This window comes from Acinonyx jubatus, chromosome A3, assembly GCF_027475565.1.
Source record: "Acinonyx jubatus isolate Ajub_Pintada_27869175 chromosome A3, VMU_Ajub_asm_v1.0, whole genome shotgun sequence".
Classification (NCBI taxonomy): Eukaryota; Metazoa; Chordata; class Mammalia; order Carnivora; family Felidae; genus Acinonyx; species Acinonyx jubatus.
This window is the reverse complement of record NC_069388.1, coordinates 15,255,707-15,272,654: the sequence shown is the minus strand read 5'-3', so window position 1 is coordinate 15,272,654 and position 16,948 is coordinate 15,255,707. Positions and strand designations below refer to the sequence as shown.

At 40.2% G+C, this 16,948-nt stretch overlaps 1 protein-coding gene across 4 annotated transcripts in view; it reads left to right on the top strand.

Moving 5' to 3' along the window:
* STK4 (serine/threonine kinase 4) overlaps nt 1–16,948 on the top strand; it is a 91,776-nt gene that overhangs the window by 30,175 nt on the left and 44,653 nt on the right. For all 4 annotated transcript variants that reach the window (XM_027070186.2, XM_053199902.1, XM_053199901.1 and 1 more), the window contains one exon: nt 481–667. In XM_027070186.2, the coding sequence (XP_026925987.1) occupies nt 481–667 (187 nt within the window). The remainder of the gene's footprint in view (nt 1–480; nt 668–16,948) is intronic.

The following is a 16,948-nucleotide window of genomic DNA, read 5'->3' as shown; positions in this document are numbered from 1 at the left end:
CCTTAAGAAGGAGGGAGGAAGGGGTGAGGGAAGAGGGTCCTCCTTTTTTTTTAAATTTAAAAAATTTTTTTAAATGCTTATGTTTGAGAAAGAGAAGCAGAGACAGAGTGTGAGTCGGGAGAGGGGCAGAGAGACAGAATCCCAAGCAGGCTCCAGGCTCTGAGCTGTCAGCACAGAGCCCCACGTGGGGCTCGAACTCATGAACTATGAGGTCATGACCTGAGCCGAAGCCAGATGCTTAGCCAACTGAGCCACCCAGGCGCCCCATGAGGGCCCTCCTGGTTCGATATGCTGTCTCGCGTGGCTGACTTTAAGTTTCTCTTTGGTTAAATAAGAATGCTCTCTGCTCTACAAGGTGTGGGTCTAGAACCCCAGTTGGCATCGAATCCAGAAATGCTTGCGTTGAGATGAGTAATAGTAATTCGAAGGATTCAGTCTTTTGATCCAGTTAGCCCAATTTGAGGTTTTGTCCTCCTCCAGGAAGAGGATGAGATGGACTCTGGCACGATGGTTCGAGCAGCAGGTGATGAGATGGGCACCGTCCGCGTGGCCAGCACAGTGACCGATGGAGCCAGCACTATGATCGAGCATGGGGACACGTTGCCGTCACAGCTGGGCACCATGGTGATCAACGCAGAGGATGAGGAAGAGGAAGGGACTATGAAAAGTAAGGCTCTGGTTAAATATACTCCCTTCTTGGACGTACCCTACACATTCCAGAGAAAATGGGCTCTCCTGGTCCACATGGGCTCAGCTCGAGTCACTTTCTGGTGGTGCGGGAGTGGGGGAAGGGGAAGGAGACAGCTGGCCTGCGGTGTCAGAGGCAAGAAAACAGCAACGAGGAGGCTGAATGGCCCTTTTCTCATCGAATGTTGTCATTTGCTCCTTTTTCCTTGATCCGTGGAGGCAAGCACACATATTGTTTTGATGCATAATCAAAGTGTAATGAGATTCTGAGCTATTTAACATAGCTTCAGTGTATTTTCTATTTTCTGTGCATTTAACCCAGGTTTACCGATGCTCAGTCAATACTTAGTCAGGATGGCTGTACACCTGTGAAAGTCCTGTCAAATTCCTTCTAGTTGAAACCCACCTCTGCTTCACTTCTTATCCTGCTCATACTTTTTTGCCTGTGACTGAGGCCTGACACACATTTTCTGCTCTCATCTCGGAGTGCTGTCCTCTCCCCTCCTCTCACTTGTTTCCCTTCCCTTACTCTGTGCATCACAGACCAGCTCACGGAGGAAAGGAATTTGCGAGTACAAACAGTACTAATTGAATTCTGTATGCACTTTTTAGCCTGCACTTTGCACAGGTTTATTTATTTGTTTTCTAATTAGTTAATTTTTTAAAGGTTTTATTTTATTTATTTATTTTAAAAAATATATTTATTTGTTTTTGAGAGAGAGAGAGAGAGAGAGAGCACACGCACAAGCAGGGAAGGGGCCGAGAGGGAGGGAGACGCAGAATCCGACGCAGGCACCACGCTCTGAGCTGTCAGCACAGAGCCCAACGCGGCTCAAACTCACAACCCGTGACATCGTGATCTGAGCTGGAGTTGGTCGCCCACTGACTGAGCCACCCAGGCACCCCTAAAGATTTTATTCTTAAAAATCTCTACATCCAGTGTGGCACTCGAACTCATGACGCTGAGATCAAGAGTCGGATGCTCCACTGACTGAGCCAGTCAGGCACCCCATGAACTTTGCATAGGTTTAAAGCATTAAGGCTTTATAATCTTTTCATCATCTTTTTTCCCCCCTTTCCTTTTTAAAGTTTAAAGGTCCTTCCTTTAAACCAGGGAGCAGCAAACTATGGTTCATGGGCCAAATCCAGCCTACCACCTGGTTTTGGCAATAAAGTTTTATTGGAACATGGCCATGTCCATTCGTTTACATATTGTCTGTGACTGCTTTGCACTATAGAGGCGGAGTAAGCAGTTGTGACAGAGGCTATCTGGCCCCCAAAGCCTGAAATGTTTGCTCTCTGGTTCTTTACAGACAGCAGAAGTTCTCTAACTCCTGCTCTAGACCCTCTGCTTCATGATTAATTCATTCAGTGAATTTTTCTTCCGTGCTGGATCCCAGGTCCTCAGCTGGGTGCTGAGGACACAGCAGGAAATGAAGAAACAGTCCTTGCCCCAAAGGAAATCATGGTTTAGTGTGGGAGATGGACCATTAATTACAATTCAGTGTATGAAATAATTTCTAAAGTAGAGGTAACCCAGGGGCTTGTCGAAACAGAGTGGAGGAGTATTTTATTTAATCTGGGCTGTGAAAAGGGTGGGTGGAGGTGTTCCAGCAGAGGGAGCAGCATACACAGAGGCCCTGAGGCGAGAGAGGGGTAGGTCAGTGCAGGGAAGCTGCGGCTGGTTGGCTGGTTCATCGGGACTGGAGCCAGCAGTTCTGGGGCCGTGGGTCCCAGGCAGCCCCCTCTGCTTTCGGTGTCTCAGGTCTGTGTATTTATAATCCAGCCTCTGTTTACGAAGGGAAAGGTTTTCTTTTTTCTGTTTTGGGGCCGAGGCTTATTATCTGTGTTTGGATTCTGGTCAGAAGTATACAGGTGGTGAAAAGTAGTAATATTGTTGATGGATGTGTTAATTGGTATAACTTTCCTGGAATGTAGTATGCATCAAGGGTTTAAAAAGTTCAAACCTTTAACTCAGCACATTCCACTTCTAGGAATCAGGTCCAAGAAAATAATCGAAGATGTAGACAAATTATATGCAAGAGTTTTCCCAAACATGTTACTTAGAATTGCAAAACAAAAAATCTGGATTAAATGTTTAGCAGCAGATTATTGGTCAAATAAATTATGATACTTCTGTAAGAGGGACTACTATACCATATAAAAACATTAAAAATCCTGTGTTTGAGGAATACTTAGTGAGCTAAGGAAATACTTATGATATGTTGTTAAGTGAAAAAGAGGAGAGGTGCCTGGATGTCTCAGTCAGTTAAGCGACCAACTCTTGATTTCAGTTCAGGTCATGATCTCATAGTTTTGTGAGCTCGAGCCCCATGTTGGGCTCTGCACTGACAGCATGGAGCCTGCTTGGGATTCTCTTTCTCCCTCTCTCTCTGCCCCTCCATGGCTCTCTCTCTCACAATAAATAAATAAATTAAAAAAAAATCTTTTTAAAAAGAAGGAAGCAAAATTATAACATGACTCCAGTTTTACAAAGTAAAAAGATAACATACATTAATGTGTATATAGAAAAAAGACTGAAAAAACAAAAGGCTGGAGGTAAATAAATCAGATATTAAAAGTGGTTATTATTGGTAAGAGGATTATATCTGTTTTAAATTTTATTTATTTTGCAAATTATTTTCTAAAGTTACTATCGTAAAGAAATCCCACCAGAAATACTGCTGGGATAGTGTGTCTGGTAAATTAGGGTTTTGTCTCTGGATTGTCTTAAGAATTCTTTTTTTTTTTTTCCCTCTTCTTATGGCCTTAAAAATGGTTGTTTACAATAGTTTATAAAAACATTGTCGGCCTGCTAGTCCTTTTTAATGCTGATTTCATTTAGTGTTCTTAGGTATGTTTTATCCCTTAAACTCCATATTGGAGTATCCTATCCTAGATACATATCTTAGATATGTGTTTGGTGTTACATAAATTATCATGTGAATGTTATATACTACATTTAGTTTTTCTTCCTAAATTTTTAAGTAGCCAGTGTGATTTGTTAGGTTTGTTTTGTAGCTGCTGACCTCTGCGTGCTTCTACTTGTTTTAAGGGCTTTAATTATACAGATGGTTATAATCACTGTGTAGTAAACTTGGCTGGCCCATTAACATGTGCTGTGCATGCACATGTTATGGAAAATCTGCCTCTTTTTTTATTTAAAGAATTAATTTTATTCCAAATGTAATTTTCCAAATGTATTTTAAGTGCTAATTAATTCAGTGGGTTGTTTGTTCAGTTTCTGAGCTTGGATAGTTTAGTGTGTCTAATCAGAAACATGCATCTTATATTAGAGTCATGATGAAAAACTGTTTAAAAACCTCAGCGGTCATAGCCAAGTGACATTAAATAAACTCAGTTCATCAATCATCTACTTCAGGTCTTATAATTCAGTTTTGGGGCCACAAGTTTGACAGATTTGCCACTTACTTTGAAATCTTTACCACTTATGTTTCTAGGAGTTACTTAAACTTTTCATTATGGGAAATTAAAACATAATTGCACAGAATACTATCATGACCCCAGTGGACTTGTCATATGGTTTCAAAAATGATTGGCTCACTGCCCATCATATTTCAGCCCCTCAAAATGAACTGAATTAATTTAAAGCAGATCTAAGACATCATACCATTTCTTCAGAATTAGTTTTAAACATTTAAAGGAGGCTATCTGACCAAGCTTGGCTCAGAAGCTGTCTGTTGTTTTGGAGAAGTCACATTCCTTGTATGGGCCTCTGTACTGTAATGGGTAAAACTCAAGAATTATAAGCTTATTACTTTCCTTGTCTCTTACAGCTCAAATAGTCCAAGCATTTATAAAACTTTTACAATTCAGGACTAATATAGAACTGAAGTTGCTAGAAGTTAAAATCCGTTTTCACAAATAGGCTTTCATTTACTGCTTTTTTGAACTTCTGTGAAAAGTTTAATCCTTAAAAATTAAAATTATAATTGTTACCCTCGATAAACCTAACAAAAAATGACATATCTCCATAATGGTTTGCATTAGTTTCATAGAATCTAATTTTAGTTTCTAATTTTAAAGAAATTGTAACAAGAAAATTAGAAGACTTGCACACAGTTTGTGTAGGACATCCAGGTCAGAAACTTTTCTGAATTTTTTGATACACTTTTTGACAATTGACTGTATTTTACAGATTTTTTAAAAAGTTTATTCCTTGTCTTAGAAAAGTTAGATATTTCATTTGCTTCTGTTCTCCATTACCATATTAAAAATTATTATACCAACAGTATTATGGCAATATTAACACAGTGTTTTAAAATGACGTATTTTGAGAGAGAGAGAGAGCAGCGTCCATAAGCACAGGAGGGGGTAGAGAGAGAGGGAGAGAGAGAATCCCAATCAGGTTCCGCACTGTCAGCACAGAGCCTGCCTCGGGGCTTGATCCCAAGAACTGTGAGATCATGACCTGAGCCAAAACCAAGAGTCAGTCGCCTAACCAGCTAAGCCACCCAAGCGCCCCTTAATGCACTGTTAAAAAAGAGGGGCGCCTGGTGGCGCAGTCGGTTAAGCGTCCGACTTCAGCCAGGTCACGATCTCGCGGTCCGTGAGTTCGAGCCCCGTGTCAGGCTCTGGGGCTCTGGGCTGATGGCTCAGAGCCTGGAGCCTGTTTACGATTCTGTGTCTCCCTCTCTCTCTGCCCCTCCCCCGTTCATGTGCTGTCTCTCTCTGTCCCAAAAATAAATAAACGTTGAAAAAAAAAATTAAAAAAAAAAAAAAAAGTAGTTCACCCTTTCACTCAACCAAAGAATGCCTGTTTTTGACTGTGTGCCAGTTTGGTTCCTATACAGTAATAATTTGCCTAGGTTTGTTTTTTTTTAATTTTTTTGAGAGAGAGACAGAGACAGAGACAGAGAGCGAGTGGGGGAGGGGCAAAGAGAGACGGAGACACAGAATCCGAAGCAGGCTCCAGGCTGTGAGCTGTCAGCACAGAGCCCGATGCAGGGCTCAGACTCGTGAACTGTGAGATCATGACCTGAGCTGAAGTAGGATGCTTAGCCAACTGAGCCACCCAGGTGCCCTGATATTCTTTTGTTATGGTAATTTATTTTGAGAGAGAGAGAGCATGAGCGTGCATGCCTGCCTGAGAGCAGGAGAGGGACATAGGGAGAGAGAGAATACCGAGCAGGCTCTATGTTGTCAGTGTTGAGCCCTTGGAGCTTGAACTCCAGAACCCCAAAACTGTGAGAACATGACTTGAGCTGAGATCAAGAATTGGACACTTAACTGACTAAGCCACCCAGGCGCCCCTAATTTGCTTAGATACTGTTTTCTGATTATTTTCCACTTAGTAAGTGTATGCATGTTCCATGTTGCTGCATAGCCCTTTATTATATTTATCACACTTACCAGTGTATTTTAATCATTTACCTGGTGCTGGACATTTTGGTTGTTCCTAATTTTTCACCATTATGAATAACTCTGCAGGGAACATCTTATGTATAAATGTGCCTCCTTTTTAGTATTTCCTAGGAGTTTTCAGAAGTATTTGAATTATTTCATGTATATTTGTCATATTGTGACGCTGGTATATTGTCCTCCAAATGTCGTACCACTTTATATCCCACGAGAATAATAGCAGCTGTCAGGACCCTTGGTTTCTTCACTTATATTCATTTCTCCTTTTTATTTCCCTATTTCCCATGTTTCAAGTCTCTGTGCTACTTTTGGGTATTTTCTCTAAATTTATCTTCTTTCATTCTTTTTTTAGCCATATGTAATCAACTGTTTGACCCAGACATTGAATTTATTTCTGTGACTACTTTTTTTGCTTCCTAAAAGTTTTAATTAGTTTTCTTTAAATCTGTTTTTTTTTCTTTTGTGATATCCAGTCTTGTCTTAGCAAATGTTCTTGCTTTATCTGTTTGAATATTATAAATGTCATTATTTTAAGGTTTTTTTTAGATCAGTCTATTATCTTGAACTCCTTGGGTCTGATTTGTTTTTTTTGTTTTTTTTTTGTTTTAATGTTTGTTTATTTTTGAGAGAGAGCGCGCGTGTTCATGCAAACAGAGGAGGGGCAGAGAGAGAGCGAGGCACAGAATCAGAAGCAGGCTCCAGGCTCTGAGCTGTCAGCACAGAGCTGGACGCAGGGCTCAAACCCATGAACTGTGAGATCAAGACCTGAGCTGAAGTAGGGACGCTTACCTGACTGAACCACCCAGGCACCCGCCCCCCTTTTTTTTAATTAAAAAAAAAATGTTTATTTATTTTTGACAGAGAGATTGAGAGAGAGAGAGAGAGAGAGAGACAGAGCATGAGCGGGAGAGGGGCAGAGAGAGAGGGAGACACAGAGTCCAAAGCAGGCTCCAGGCTCTGAGCTGTCAGCACAGAGCCCGACAAGGGGCTTGCACAGACCGCGAGATCAGGACCTGAGCCGAAGTCGGACGTTCAACCGACTGAGCCACCCAGGTGCCCCACCCCCCCTTTTTTTTATAAGTTGGTTTATTTATTTTGAGAGAGAGAGAAAGAGAGAGTTGTGTGTGTGTGTGTGTGTGTGTGTGTGTGTGTGTGTGTGAGGGGAGTAGCTGAGAGAGAGAGTGAGCGAGAGAATCCCAGGCAGGCTTACCACTGTCATCCTAGAGCCCGATGTGGGGCTCAAACTCAAGAGACGTGGGATCATGACCTGAGTCAAAATCAAGAGTCAGATGCTTAACCAACTGAGAGCCACCCAGGTGTCCCTTTGGGTCTGATCTCTGCTGTTTGTGTCTGCCACCTCTCATGTTGTTAGATTTGTTTTTGTATTTTGTAATTTTTGTTGTGAGCTTTAGTGGGAAGTATCTTCTTTGGAGGTCTCTTACGTTTCTGGGGTTGCATAGGTATCCTTGTGGGTCCCTAAGGGGTATTTTCTTCCAGTGTAGTTTTTAGATATTAATCATTACTGTAGTGTGCTTGTGGGACAGCCAAGGGAATGACATTTCTGGAAGTTGACTCTTTCCACCCCTTATTACATTCCTAAGCCATGTCCTTGTGCTTGTGGGTAGAGTTTGTCCTGGCTTCATCTTTGTGCTGGGAATGGAGTTCTAGCTGCCTTTTTATAGATGTATCTTGGCTCCCGTCTTATCTTGGTTCCTGTTCCCACATCAGCCTAAAAACTAGTCCCTCTGGTTTGGTTTTCCCGGTGGGCCACTCACCTCAGTGCTGTGGGTTCCTCTGTTGCTTTTGGCATCTGCAAAGTTTCCTGTTCTAGTTTTGAGCACTACGGTGTTTTTGTTTCGTTAGGTCTTGAATTTTTGTGTTTAGAGCAGGAGGGGGGCCCTCTAGTGCTTCCGTTCATTCAGTCATCTTGACCTGTCTATAGTGATGGTATGTCTATACTTTCTCTACCAGGGAAAACTTGGGAGAGGTTGTTCCTTGCTCCTGGTCACCTGGCTAGTAAGTGCTAGAGCTGGGAATCTCAAGTCCGGAGTCTGTGCTCCTTTTGTTCTCCTGAACTTTAATTTGTTTTGGAAGCATTCCCTTACATTAATGGGCATTAGACCTAATATAAGACTCATGAAAATTCATGATGAAGACTAGCGCTGGCTTCTGAGGAGATTCCAGAGATAATCTATTTTTTTTTAGGACCGATTATTTATTATATAAGTTATTTCTTTATTATACTCAGGAGGTTAGACATTATAACTGTTAATAATAATCATTAATGATTAGGCATTTTCCGTGTCAGGCATTGTGCTTAATTCTTTGTAAACATTTGACATACTAGTCATTGCTCCCATGCTGTGTGGTAAATACAGCCACCCCCCATTTTGTCGCAGCAGAAATGGAATTACAAAGCGATTAAGTAGCTTGCTCATGATCACATCGTGAGTAATAGAAGTGCCAAGGTTTGAAACTAGGTATGTTTGATTTCAAAGCTTATTATATTATATTCCTGTTCCGCAGAGCCTTTTTTATTAGTTGTTGAGGGACAGGACCAAGGCTCATGTTACAGATCATATGTTGGTAAGCCTCAGCCCGCAGTAATATACCTCTCCTTGCTGGTTGTTCAAGTAACTAGCTACTCTATATGTTTCCCCAGAGTTCCAGAAGTGAAGGGCAGATGGTTGTCAAAGGGGGTCAGCCTCCGACGATAGGTTTAATGGTATCTCCGTCTGAGGGAGTATGTTTTGGCTGCGTATGTCTCAGTCTAGAGTAAAGAATCCGGTTGCAGCTGGAGGGAGGGGGTCAGAGTGAGGGGAGACCTGGTTGCCTTAGACCTTAGGAGCATCTGTAAGAACCGAGGAGGGAAACCATCGCCTGCACTACTTGGAAAACTATGTCTGGATAAAATATCAGTTTGGGGATTTTGGAAGGTTTCTTCTATTTGTCTACATAAGTGTGGGTTTTTTGTTGTTGTTTTGTTTTTTTGATAAGGGCTATGGAAGAACTTTATTTGCCCCACCCGCCATATCTGAAGTGACTGGAGAGGTTCTAGGTCAGTGTCAGGATTGTTGTGCTTTCTCGGGGCCAGCAGAGGGAGCTCTGTAACAGGTTATAAGTTAGAATGGCATTCCCATCAAATCCCCTTTCTATGGTACGCTTTATTCTCGATCAAGACCATTGTTTATTTATTTTAAAATCTATTTTAAGTAAGCGCAGCAACATTAGGACAGTGTCTTTATTTTATTTAGGTAGGAAATTGGACACCTCATACTTGGCAAAGTTCAAGTAAGAGTAAAATCTGCGAAAATGTCTCAAAATAGTTTAAACTTCCTCTCTCTTCCCAGATTTCTCAGTAGACCTTCACGAGAACTGATGTTTTCTTTCTGCAGCATGGTATGATGCAGAAATTTTGGACAAAATTTGTACGATGTAATTTTGCAGCTATCATCGGCTAAAATGGCTCTAACCAAGTAATTAAATAAATTTTTAAAATAAAACTCAAAACTCTGTGCAAACTGACTTGGAGAAAGTTATATGTGTATCAAAGTAAATATTATTAATGGCAGTTTATAGCTTTGTTGACTCTCTCTTTAGTGTTCATCTAATCTGTTTCCACGTTGACTACACAAAAGTCAATCTTAGTTCTTTCTTTTGATCCATATATATGTGTATATATATATACGTATATATACGTATATATATATATATACGTATATATATATTAACTTCAGATGAAAGAGAGAGAGCATAAGCAGGGGAGGGACAGAGAGAGAATCCCAGGCAGGCCCTGTGCTGTTACTGTAGAGCCTGAGACAGGGCTCAAACTCACGAACCATGAGATTATGAAATCAAGACTCGGACACTTAACTGAGCCACCCAGTCGCCACTGATCCTTATATATTTTTTCTTTCTTACCAAGCCCTCCAGTAGAGTCTAGAATAGTAGAGGCGGTAGTGGGCATTCTTATTTGAAAGGCTTGAGTCAGTGGATTCAATCTTTCAATCCTTCAGTGGTCCAAGTTCAGACCCAGCCTTTTAAATGAGACTCTGAAAGGGAGTAAGTGGGTGATTTCTATTTAAAACTTGAACATGATTCATAAATTTCTAATTTTTATTCTAGAGTAATGACCACATTGATCTCTTGGAAGTAGAATTTTAAAGTGAATGGCATAAATTAGTTAGGACAACTCAGAAGCATGTTGTGGGCAAATTACTTGATAGTATTATGTGGGGCAAACACTGTGTATTTGTAGTTCCCCAGAAATTCCTAAGTCTCATGAAGGCCCCTATTGTTGCCATAAGTTTCTTCATGTTAAAAAGTCCAGGCTCTTGTTGAAATGATTTTATTTCAACACTACCCATCAGATACAATTTTGGAGCTGCATAAGTTGGAAATTCTTGACTCACAGCCTAGTTTCTTTACACCTGCAGCGGTTTGGAGGGGATTGTTTTAACATTGCCTCCCTTGTATGTTCTCCATCTCATTCTCCCTGACTGATGATCGCATATGCAAGGGTAGTAAATAGGACGTAATGTACTGTGTGTGTCTTAACACTTCTTTTACTACAATAGCCTTACTGTGCAATTGCTTTAGAACTATTGTCAGAGAATGTTAAGTGTTCATGTATTTTTTCTACTCACAACATTGTCTGAGAGTTCTACACATGCATTGGTATAGTTATAGTACCAAAGCTAAAACTTACAACCCTTCGTTAGAAATGTATCTGCTCAGTAAGGGTAAGAGAAAGAAAAAGGGATCATGGAAAGAATATTAATTTTTGGAATGAGAGTCTTTGCTTTGAAACTTGCTCAGAATCTCATAAACTTCGTTCAACTTTGGCAAGTTACGTCCTTTTTTGAGCCTCAGTTTCCTAGTCTAAAAAAATGGGGCATAAAAGTTCCTACTCTGTAGAGCTGGTAAGATGATATGGAATAACGTATGGAAAATACTTAGAATGTAAATGCTTCAAAATGGTGAGTTGTGTAAGTTTATGAGTCTTTTAATGAGTGACAGTGGCTTTTTAATTGGACCTGAAAGTTCCTTCAACCAGGGCTACTTTTTTGCATCCTAATTCCTTTTCTCTTGCTAGTTATGTTTTTTTTATGTTTTTATGTTCTCATTCTTGGCATTAATGGTGTTTTGTAAGTGCCATCTCTCTGAGCACTGGTGAACTAAAACCATGAAAATGGTTGAACTAAAGTAAGGTTACCTGTCAGTTTCAGTAATGTTTTAAAAATGTGCTGAGGGGGGAGGGAGAGAGAGAGTGAGTGAGTGTGCGTGTTTTACATTCCTTGGCAATAAGATAGAGGTATTTTGATAATCTGTTAAATAGCTCAAAATACAAGATGGCAGATTTTAAAGAAGGCTAGACTTCGGATCCACCTGAACCTTCCTTTGTTGAGTTCAAACTGTTATCTTAATCCTGTGGAATTTTTACTGACTGGATTTTTTTCTATCCCTGAATGATAATTGCTGTGGTTCACTGTGTGTTTATCAGAATCTTTCTCCTGGGTGGGATTTAAGGTAGAAGAGCAGACATCTTGGTCCTTAGACTTTTCTCATGGTTGCACAAATATTCCAAGGTCAGGGGCGCCTGGGTGGCTCCGTCGGTTAAGCGTCCGACTTCAACTCTAGTCATGAGCTCAGTTTGTGGGTTCAAGCCCCATGTTGGGTTCTGTGTGGACAGCATGGAGCCTGCTTGGGATTCTCTCTCTCCCTCTCTCTGCCCCTTCCTGACTTGTGCTTTCTCTCTCAAAATAAGTAAACTTAAAAAAAATTATCTTAGAAAAATACTTCAAGGTCATCCTGTAAAGTGGAGACTAAATCCTAATTGTTTGTGCAGTTTTTCTAATTCTGTCCAGATGTTGGGCTCAATTTTATCTTTGGAAACCATTAACATTCTTGATTCTTTTGGGATGAGCCAAAAGGCACAGACACGTGGTGCCTGAAAATCCATTCGAAACACTCTGCCAGATCACATATTAGGATATGAAAGTACCAGATCTCAGTGTAGCTTGGGTGAAGGGCTCAAGGCCTATATTTTTGGGAAGATAAGGTACTCCATTATAGTTAAATTGGTAAAAGGAGAGAGATCCAAGAATAGCCGTGGGGGAAATGTATTTTCCAGGAGAGGGCAGTAGCATGAGAGTAATGAAGAACAAGGGAAAATGAGTCTTAAAAGGTATACTTCGGCTCTTACGCTTAAGAGGCAGATAAATCAGTTTTGACTGGTTAGGGAATATATTTCTCTGGTGCTCTAAGCTGTTCTGACTTGCTTACTCTTATTCAGCAAAGAAATGGAGATGCATTTTAATCAATTTAAATGGACCTATATAGAAAAAGTAGATGATTCTCATAACTGTTTATGCTCTAAAAATATCAATTTGGAATCAGTATTTGTTAACAATAAATATTTAATGCCAACCAAGAAGTGTTTATTAGGTAGTCACAATGTGTTATGGCTGTGTAGTGTATAAAAACCAAATGAGTCATTTTCTGCTGACCAGGAATTTATGGGTTAAGAGGGAAAGATGACATTTGTCATTATCATTGTCTAATACTTATGGAGTGCCTGCTGTACTATAACTGTTCCTTGTAGTTCCTTATATGTCTGGGGCCTTACCCTAGATGTTTTGGATAGTGGTATTTGATGTTGCCATAACTTACATATGCAGGTAATATAACTAGGCAAAATGCTGGGTAAGTGGTGCAGACAAGTATTAAAGGTTTTGTGAGAAGGAAAGCAAGGACTTAGATGTGCAGAAAGACTGAGGGAGCCTATTTTAGGCAGGTGCAAAGTCAGAAAGTAAACATACACATTGAATATTCAATTTGGCTGAAGTGGATTTTGACTGGATGCTGGAGGACCTTGAGTGCCGCACTGAGAAGTTTGAACTTGGTAATTACTGTTGGTAATAGGGTATTTTAAAGACATTTTGATCAGAAAAGTGATAGGACAAGGTGGCTTTTTAGAAGAGTCACGTGGATGATTTGGAGCTTGAAAAGGCTGGAAAAGGGAAGATCAGTTGGGAAATTTTTGCAATAACCAAGATATGGATCATTCTCACTTGTTAACCTCCTATATCTTTTTAGATGTGTATCTCTTTTGCTCCAGTTAGTAATTCTTTGAAATTTGGGTTCAGATTTCTTTGAATAGATATGTGGCAGCTCACCAGACTTAAATAACTAAGTACCACTGCCCAGAAGTCATGTCAATTTACATAAGAGGCAATTGCCGAAATTGGTGAACTGGAAGAGTTATTCCAGTTGGACTCCAGGGAATCTTCTAATTTATGATTCCAGCAATTCTCAGTGATTTCAAAGAACATTCAAAGGAATATTTATGGCCCGACACAGAAACTTGGATAATAACTTGTGTAATGAAATGAGTTAATATGTGGAAGACACTTAGGTGCCTAGTAACAAAAACAAAAACCACACAAAGACCAAAATCTAATAAGGGTTAGATTAAAAACCAGAACAAACAACGCTCTGATAAGGCATTTTATTCCATGCCAGAAGAAAACATTTGAGAGATTACTTGAGTTTTTTCCTTGCAAGTATTCAAATATGAAACAGAAGAAAATGCAGGCTCTGTGTACTTCTCTAACTTGAACAGAATGTATTACTGTTAAGGTAGAAAAGAGTTATTACTGTAGAAATTAAGGGCAGAGTAGTAACCATTATGGTTTACTTAATGACAGTCTTAAAAACGAACGTAAAAATGAAAGGGCATTAAGTTTAATGTCTAGTAGGTGGTCATTCCATAGGAAAAGACAGGCTTCAGTCTTTGGTCAATCTCTTTCCCAATTTTGACTCCCCTGGCATTGTGTCATAGCTCAAAGGAATCTAGAAATAAAAGTAAACTGTAGGGGTGCCTGGGTAGCTCGGTCGGTTAAGTGTCTGACTTCGGCTCAGGTCACTGATCTCATGGTTCATGAGTTCGAGCCCCGTGTCGGGCTCTGTGCTGACAGCTCAGAGCCTGAAGCCTTCTTTGGATTCTGTGTCTCCCTCTCTCTGCTCCTCCCCTGCTCACACTCTGTCTCTTTCTCTCTCAAAAATAAAAACGTTAAAAAAAAAAGTAAACCGTAGAGGAAAGAAGTCCTTCTTTTTTTTTTTACTTGAATTATTGTTTTTAATCTCTAGTTTTTTTAATAATTTTTTTTTGAGGGAGGGTGTGCGCGCAGGTGTGTGAGCGGGAGAGGGGTGGAAGGAGAGGGAGAGAGAGAATCTTAAGCAGCATCCGTGCCCAGCATAGAGCCTGATGCAGGGCTTGATCTCACGACTGTGAGATCATGACCTGAGCAGAGATCACGGCCTGAACCTAAATCAAGAGTTGGACGCTTCACCAACTGAGCCACCTAGGCACCCCTAAAATTGAGTTATTGATATATAATTCACATACCATGTAATTTACTCATTTGAAGTATACAATTTATTGGGATTTAGTATATTTACAGAGTTTTGCAGCCATCACCACAATCTAACTTTTAAAAATGTATCTTTTTTAGTTGAGATATAATTCCCATATCATAAAATTCACCATTTGAAAGTTACAATTCTGTGGTTTTTTTAGTTAACAAGGTTGTGCAACCATAGCCACTGTTGAGTTCCAGACATTTTCTTCACTGCCCCCCCAAAAGCCACAGTGCTGTTAGCAGTCACTTCTTATTACCCCCTGCCCCCATTCACGGGCAACTATCATCTGCTTTCTGTCTCTATGGATTTGCCATTCTGGACATTTTATATAAATGGAATCCTACAAAATGTGGCCTTTGTGTTCCGTTTCTTCCTCTTAATGTTTTCAAGGTTCATCCGTGGTGTAGCATGTGTCAGTGCTTCATTCCTTTTTAATGGCTGAATGATTCCATTGTATGGATAATACCCTGTTTTGTTGACACTCTAATTTTAGAGAATTTTGATCACCCCTAGAAGAAACTCCATAAGCAGTCACTTGCCATCCTACCCACTCACCCCATGGGCCTGGGCAGCTAATCTGCTTTATGTCTCTACAGATTTGCCTTTTCTGAACATTTCATACGGAGGCATAAAATATGTCGTGTTTGGTGACTGGCTCTTTGAACTTAGCATAATGCTTTTAGGGTTCATCCGTGTATCATGTATCAGTATTTCATTTCTTTTTATTGCTGAATAATATTCCACTGTATAGGTATTCCATATTTTATGTATCCATTCTTCAGTTGATGCACATTGGCTTGTTAGGTCTTTCTCCTTTTATATAGCATTTTTCAAAGAAAAATAAACATGGGATACAGTTGCTTATGAATTCACCCCTGGTCTGTGAGCTTAGACAGATCCTCCATTGAGCTTGCCAGATGCTGCTTACAAAGAAAAATGGGTCAGTCATAGTATAAGAATTCATGCATTTCCTGTGTCAGATCAAAGAATCAGGGCAAGAGACGGCCATTTAGAAAGTTTGACTTTTCGGCTCTGTCTATTCTCCCTACGGCTTCAGGTTTCTGGAATTATCATTCAGCGGAACGTCTTCATTTCCTGGGATACATCTGAAAAAATATCCCAGCTCACATCGAAACAAAAAGCCCACCAGCCAGCTGAAGCCCTGGGGACAGCATTGCCTTTAATCAGCTTGGACTGATTCTCTTACACTTTTCAGTACTGACAGGCTGTTGTCCAGCACACTTGATTATCCAGCTCAGGAGCGCTAAAAGAGAAGTTCAAAGATAAGGTTACTGGGAAAATCCCATTCCCTCAGTCTTTCTACACTCACCTTAATGGCAGTTCTGACATATCAAGAATTTTCATTTCAATTTTAGAGAATTTGCAGTATGAGATGCCGCTCACCAGACTTAAACTGACAGTCAGACTTAAACTGACAATCCCATTCTTGTTGGTAACTAGCTACGTAATCTTAAGCAGATTTCTCACCTATAAGGTGGAAATAATACATACCTCAGAAGATTCGAGGATTACGTGAAATGGTATATCATCTACTACTTGGTGCCTAATAAATGCGGGTCCTCCTCCCTCCTGCTTCATTTCATGGTGTTCATGAAGTTTGGATAGGACTGTCAGGCAAAAGTACCTAGTAAAATGCCTGAAACTTAGAAGATACTCAGTAAATCTTAATTGAATTTGAGAGGTACCTGGGTGGCTCAGTCGGTTAAGCATCCGACTTCAGCTCAGGTCATGATCTTGATCTTGCGGGAGGGCATTACCAACGGGCGATGACACTGGGAGGGAATTCTCATGGCCGTTTTTTGCAAACGTTCTATCCGAGATACTAATTATTACAGTAATACAGATCTGTTTACTGAGAATTATCAGTCTACAAAATCAGAGTGAAAACAGGTACTATAATCACAGTGTTAGTAAGAAAATGTTGGTCACAACAGGAGTGCTGACTGATCCATGTGAACTTAATACGGAAGCAGTCTAACACAGAGGAAGAATATTGTGATGCAGTCAGTTAATTTCTGGAACCACTAAATAACAGGAATCACAAATACACCTAACTGTTTTTCTTTTTTGAATGCATGCTGTTTCTTGCCAGTTGAGTTGGCTTCTCCTACTAGTAGATTCATTCATGTCTTCAGCTTTACTTATATAAAACATTTTTATAACCAACATCTCTAGATGATATCTTTATTACAGTTTGGGCCAAGAAAAATTTGGTCACCTCTTCCATCTGTTTTAAAAAAGACAACTTCTCCCCTGCCACCTCCAAAAAAAACCCCGCTAACAACAACAACAAAAAACTCAAAGAGTCAGAGACAGTCTTGTCACAAGTATTTGTTGAGTCCTAACTACTTTTTGCTTTGGTCTGGTCTTTGGTTTATGCCCATACACATCTAAGCTGTGGCATATTTTAGATTAGTGGTTATCAAGTGTGATA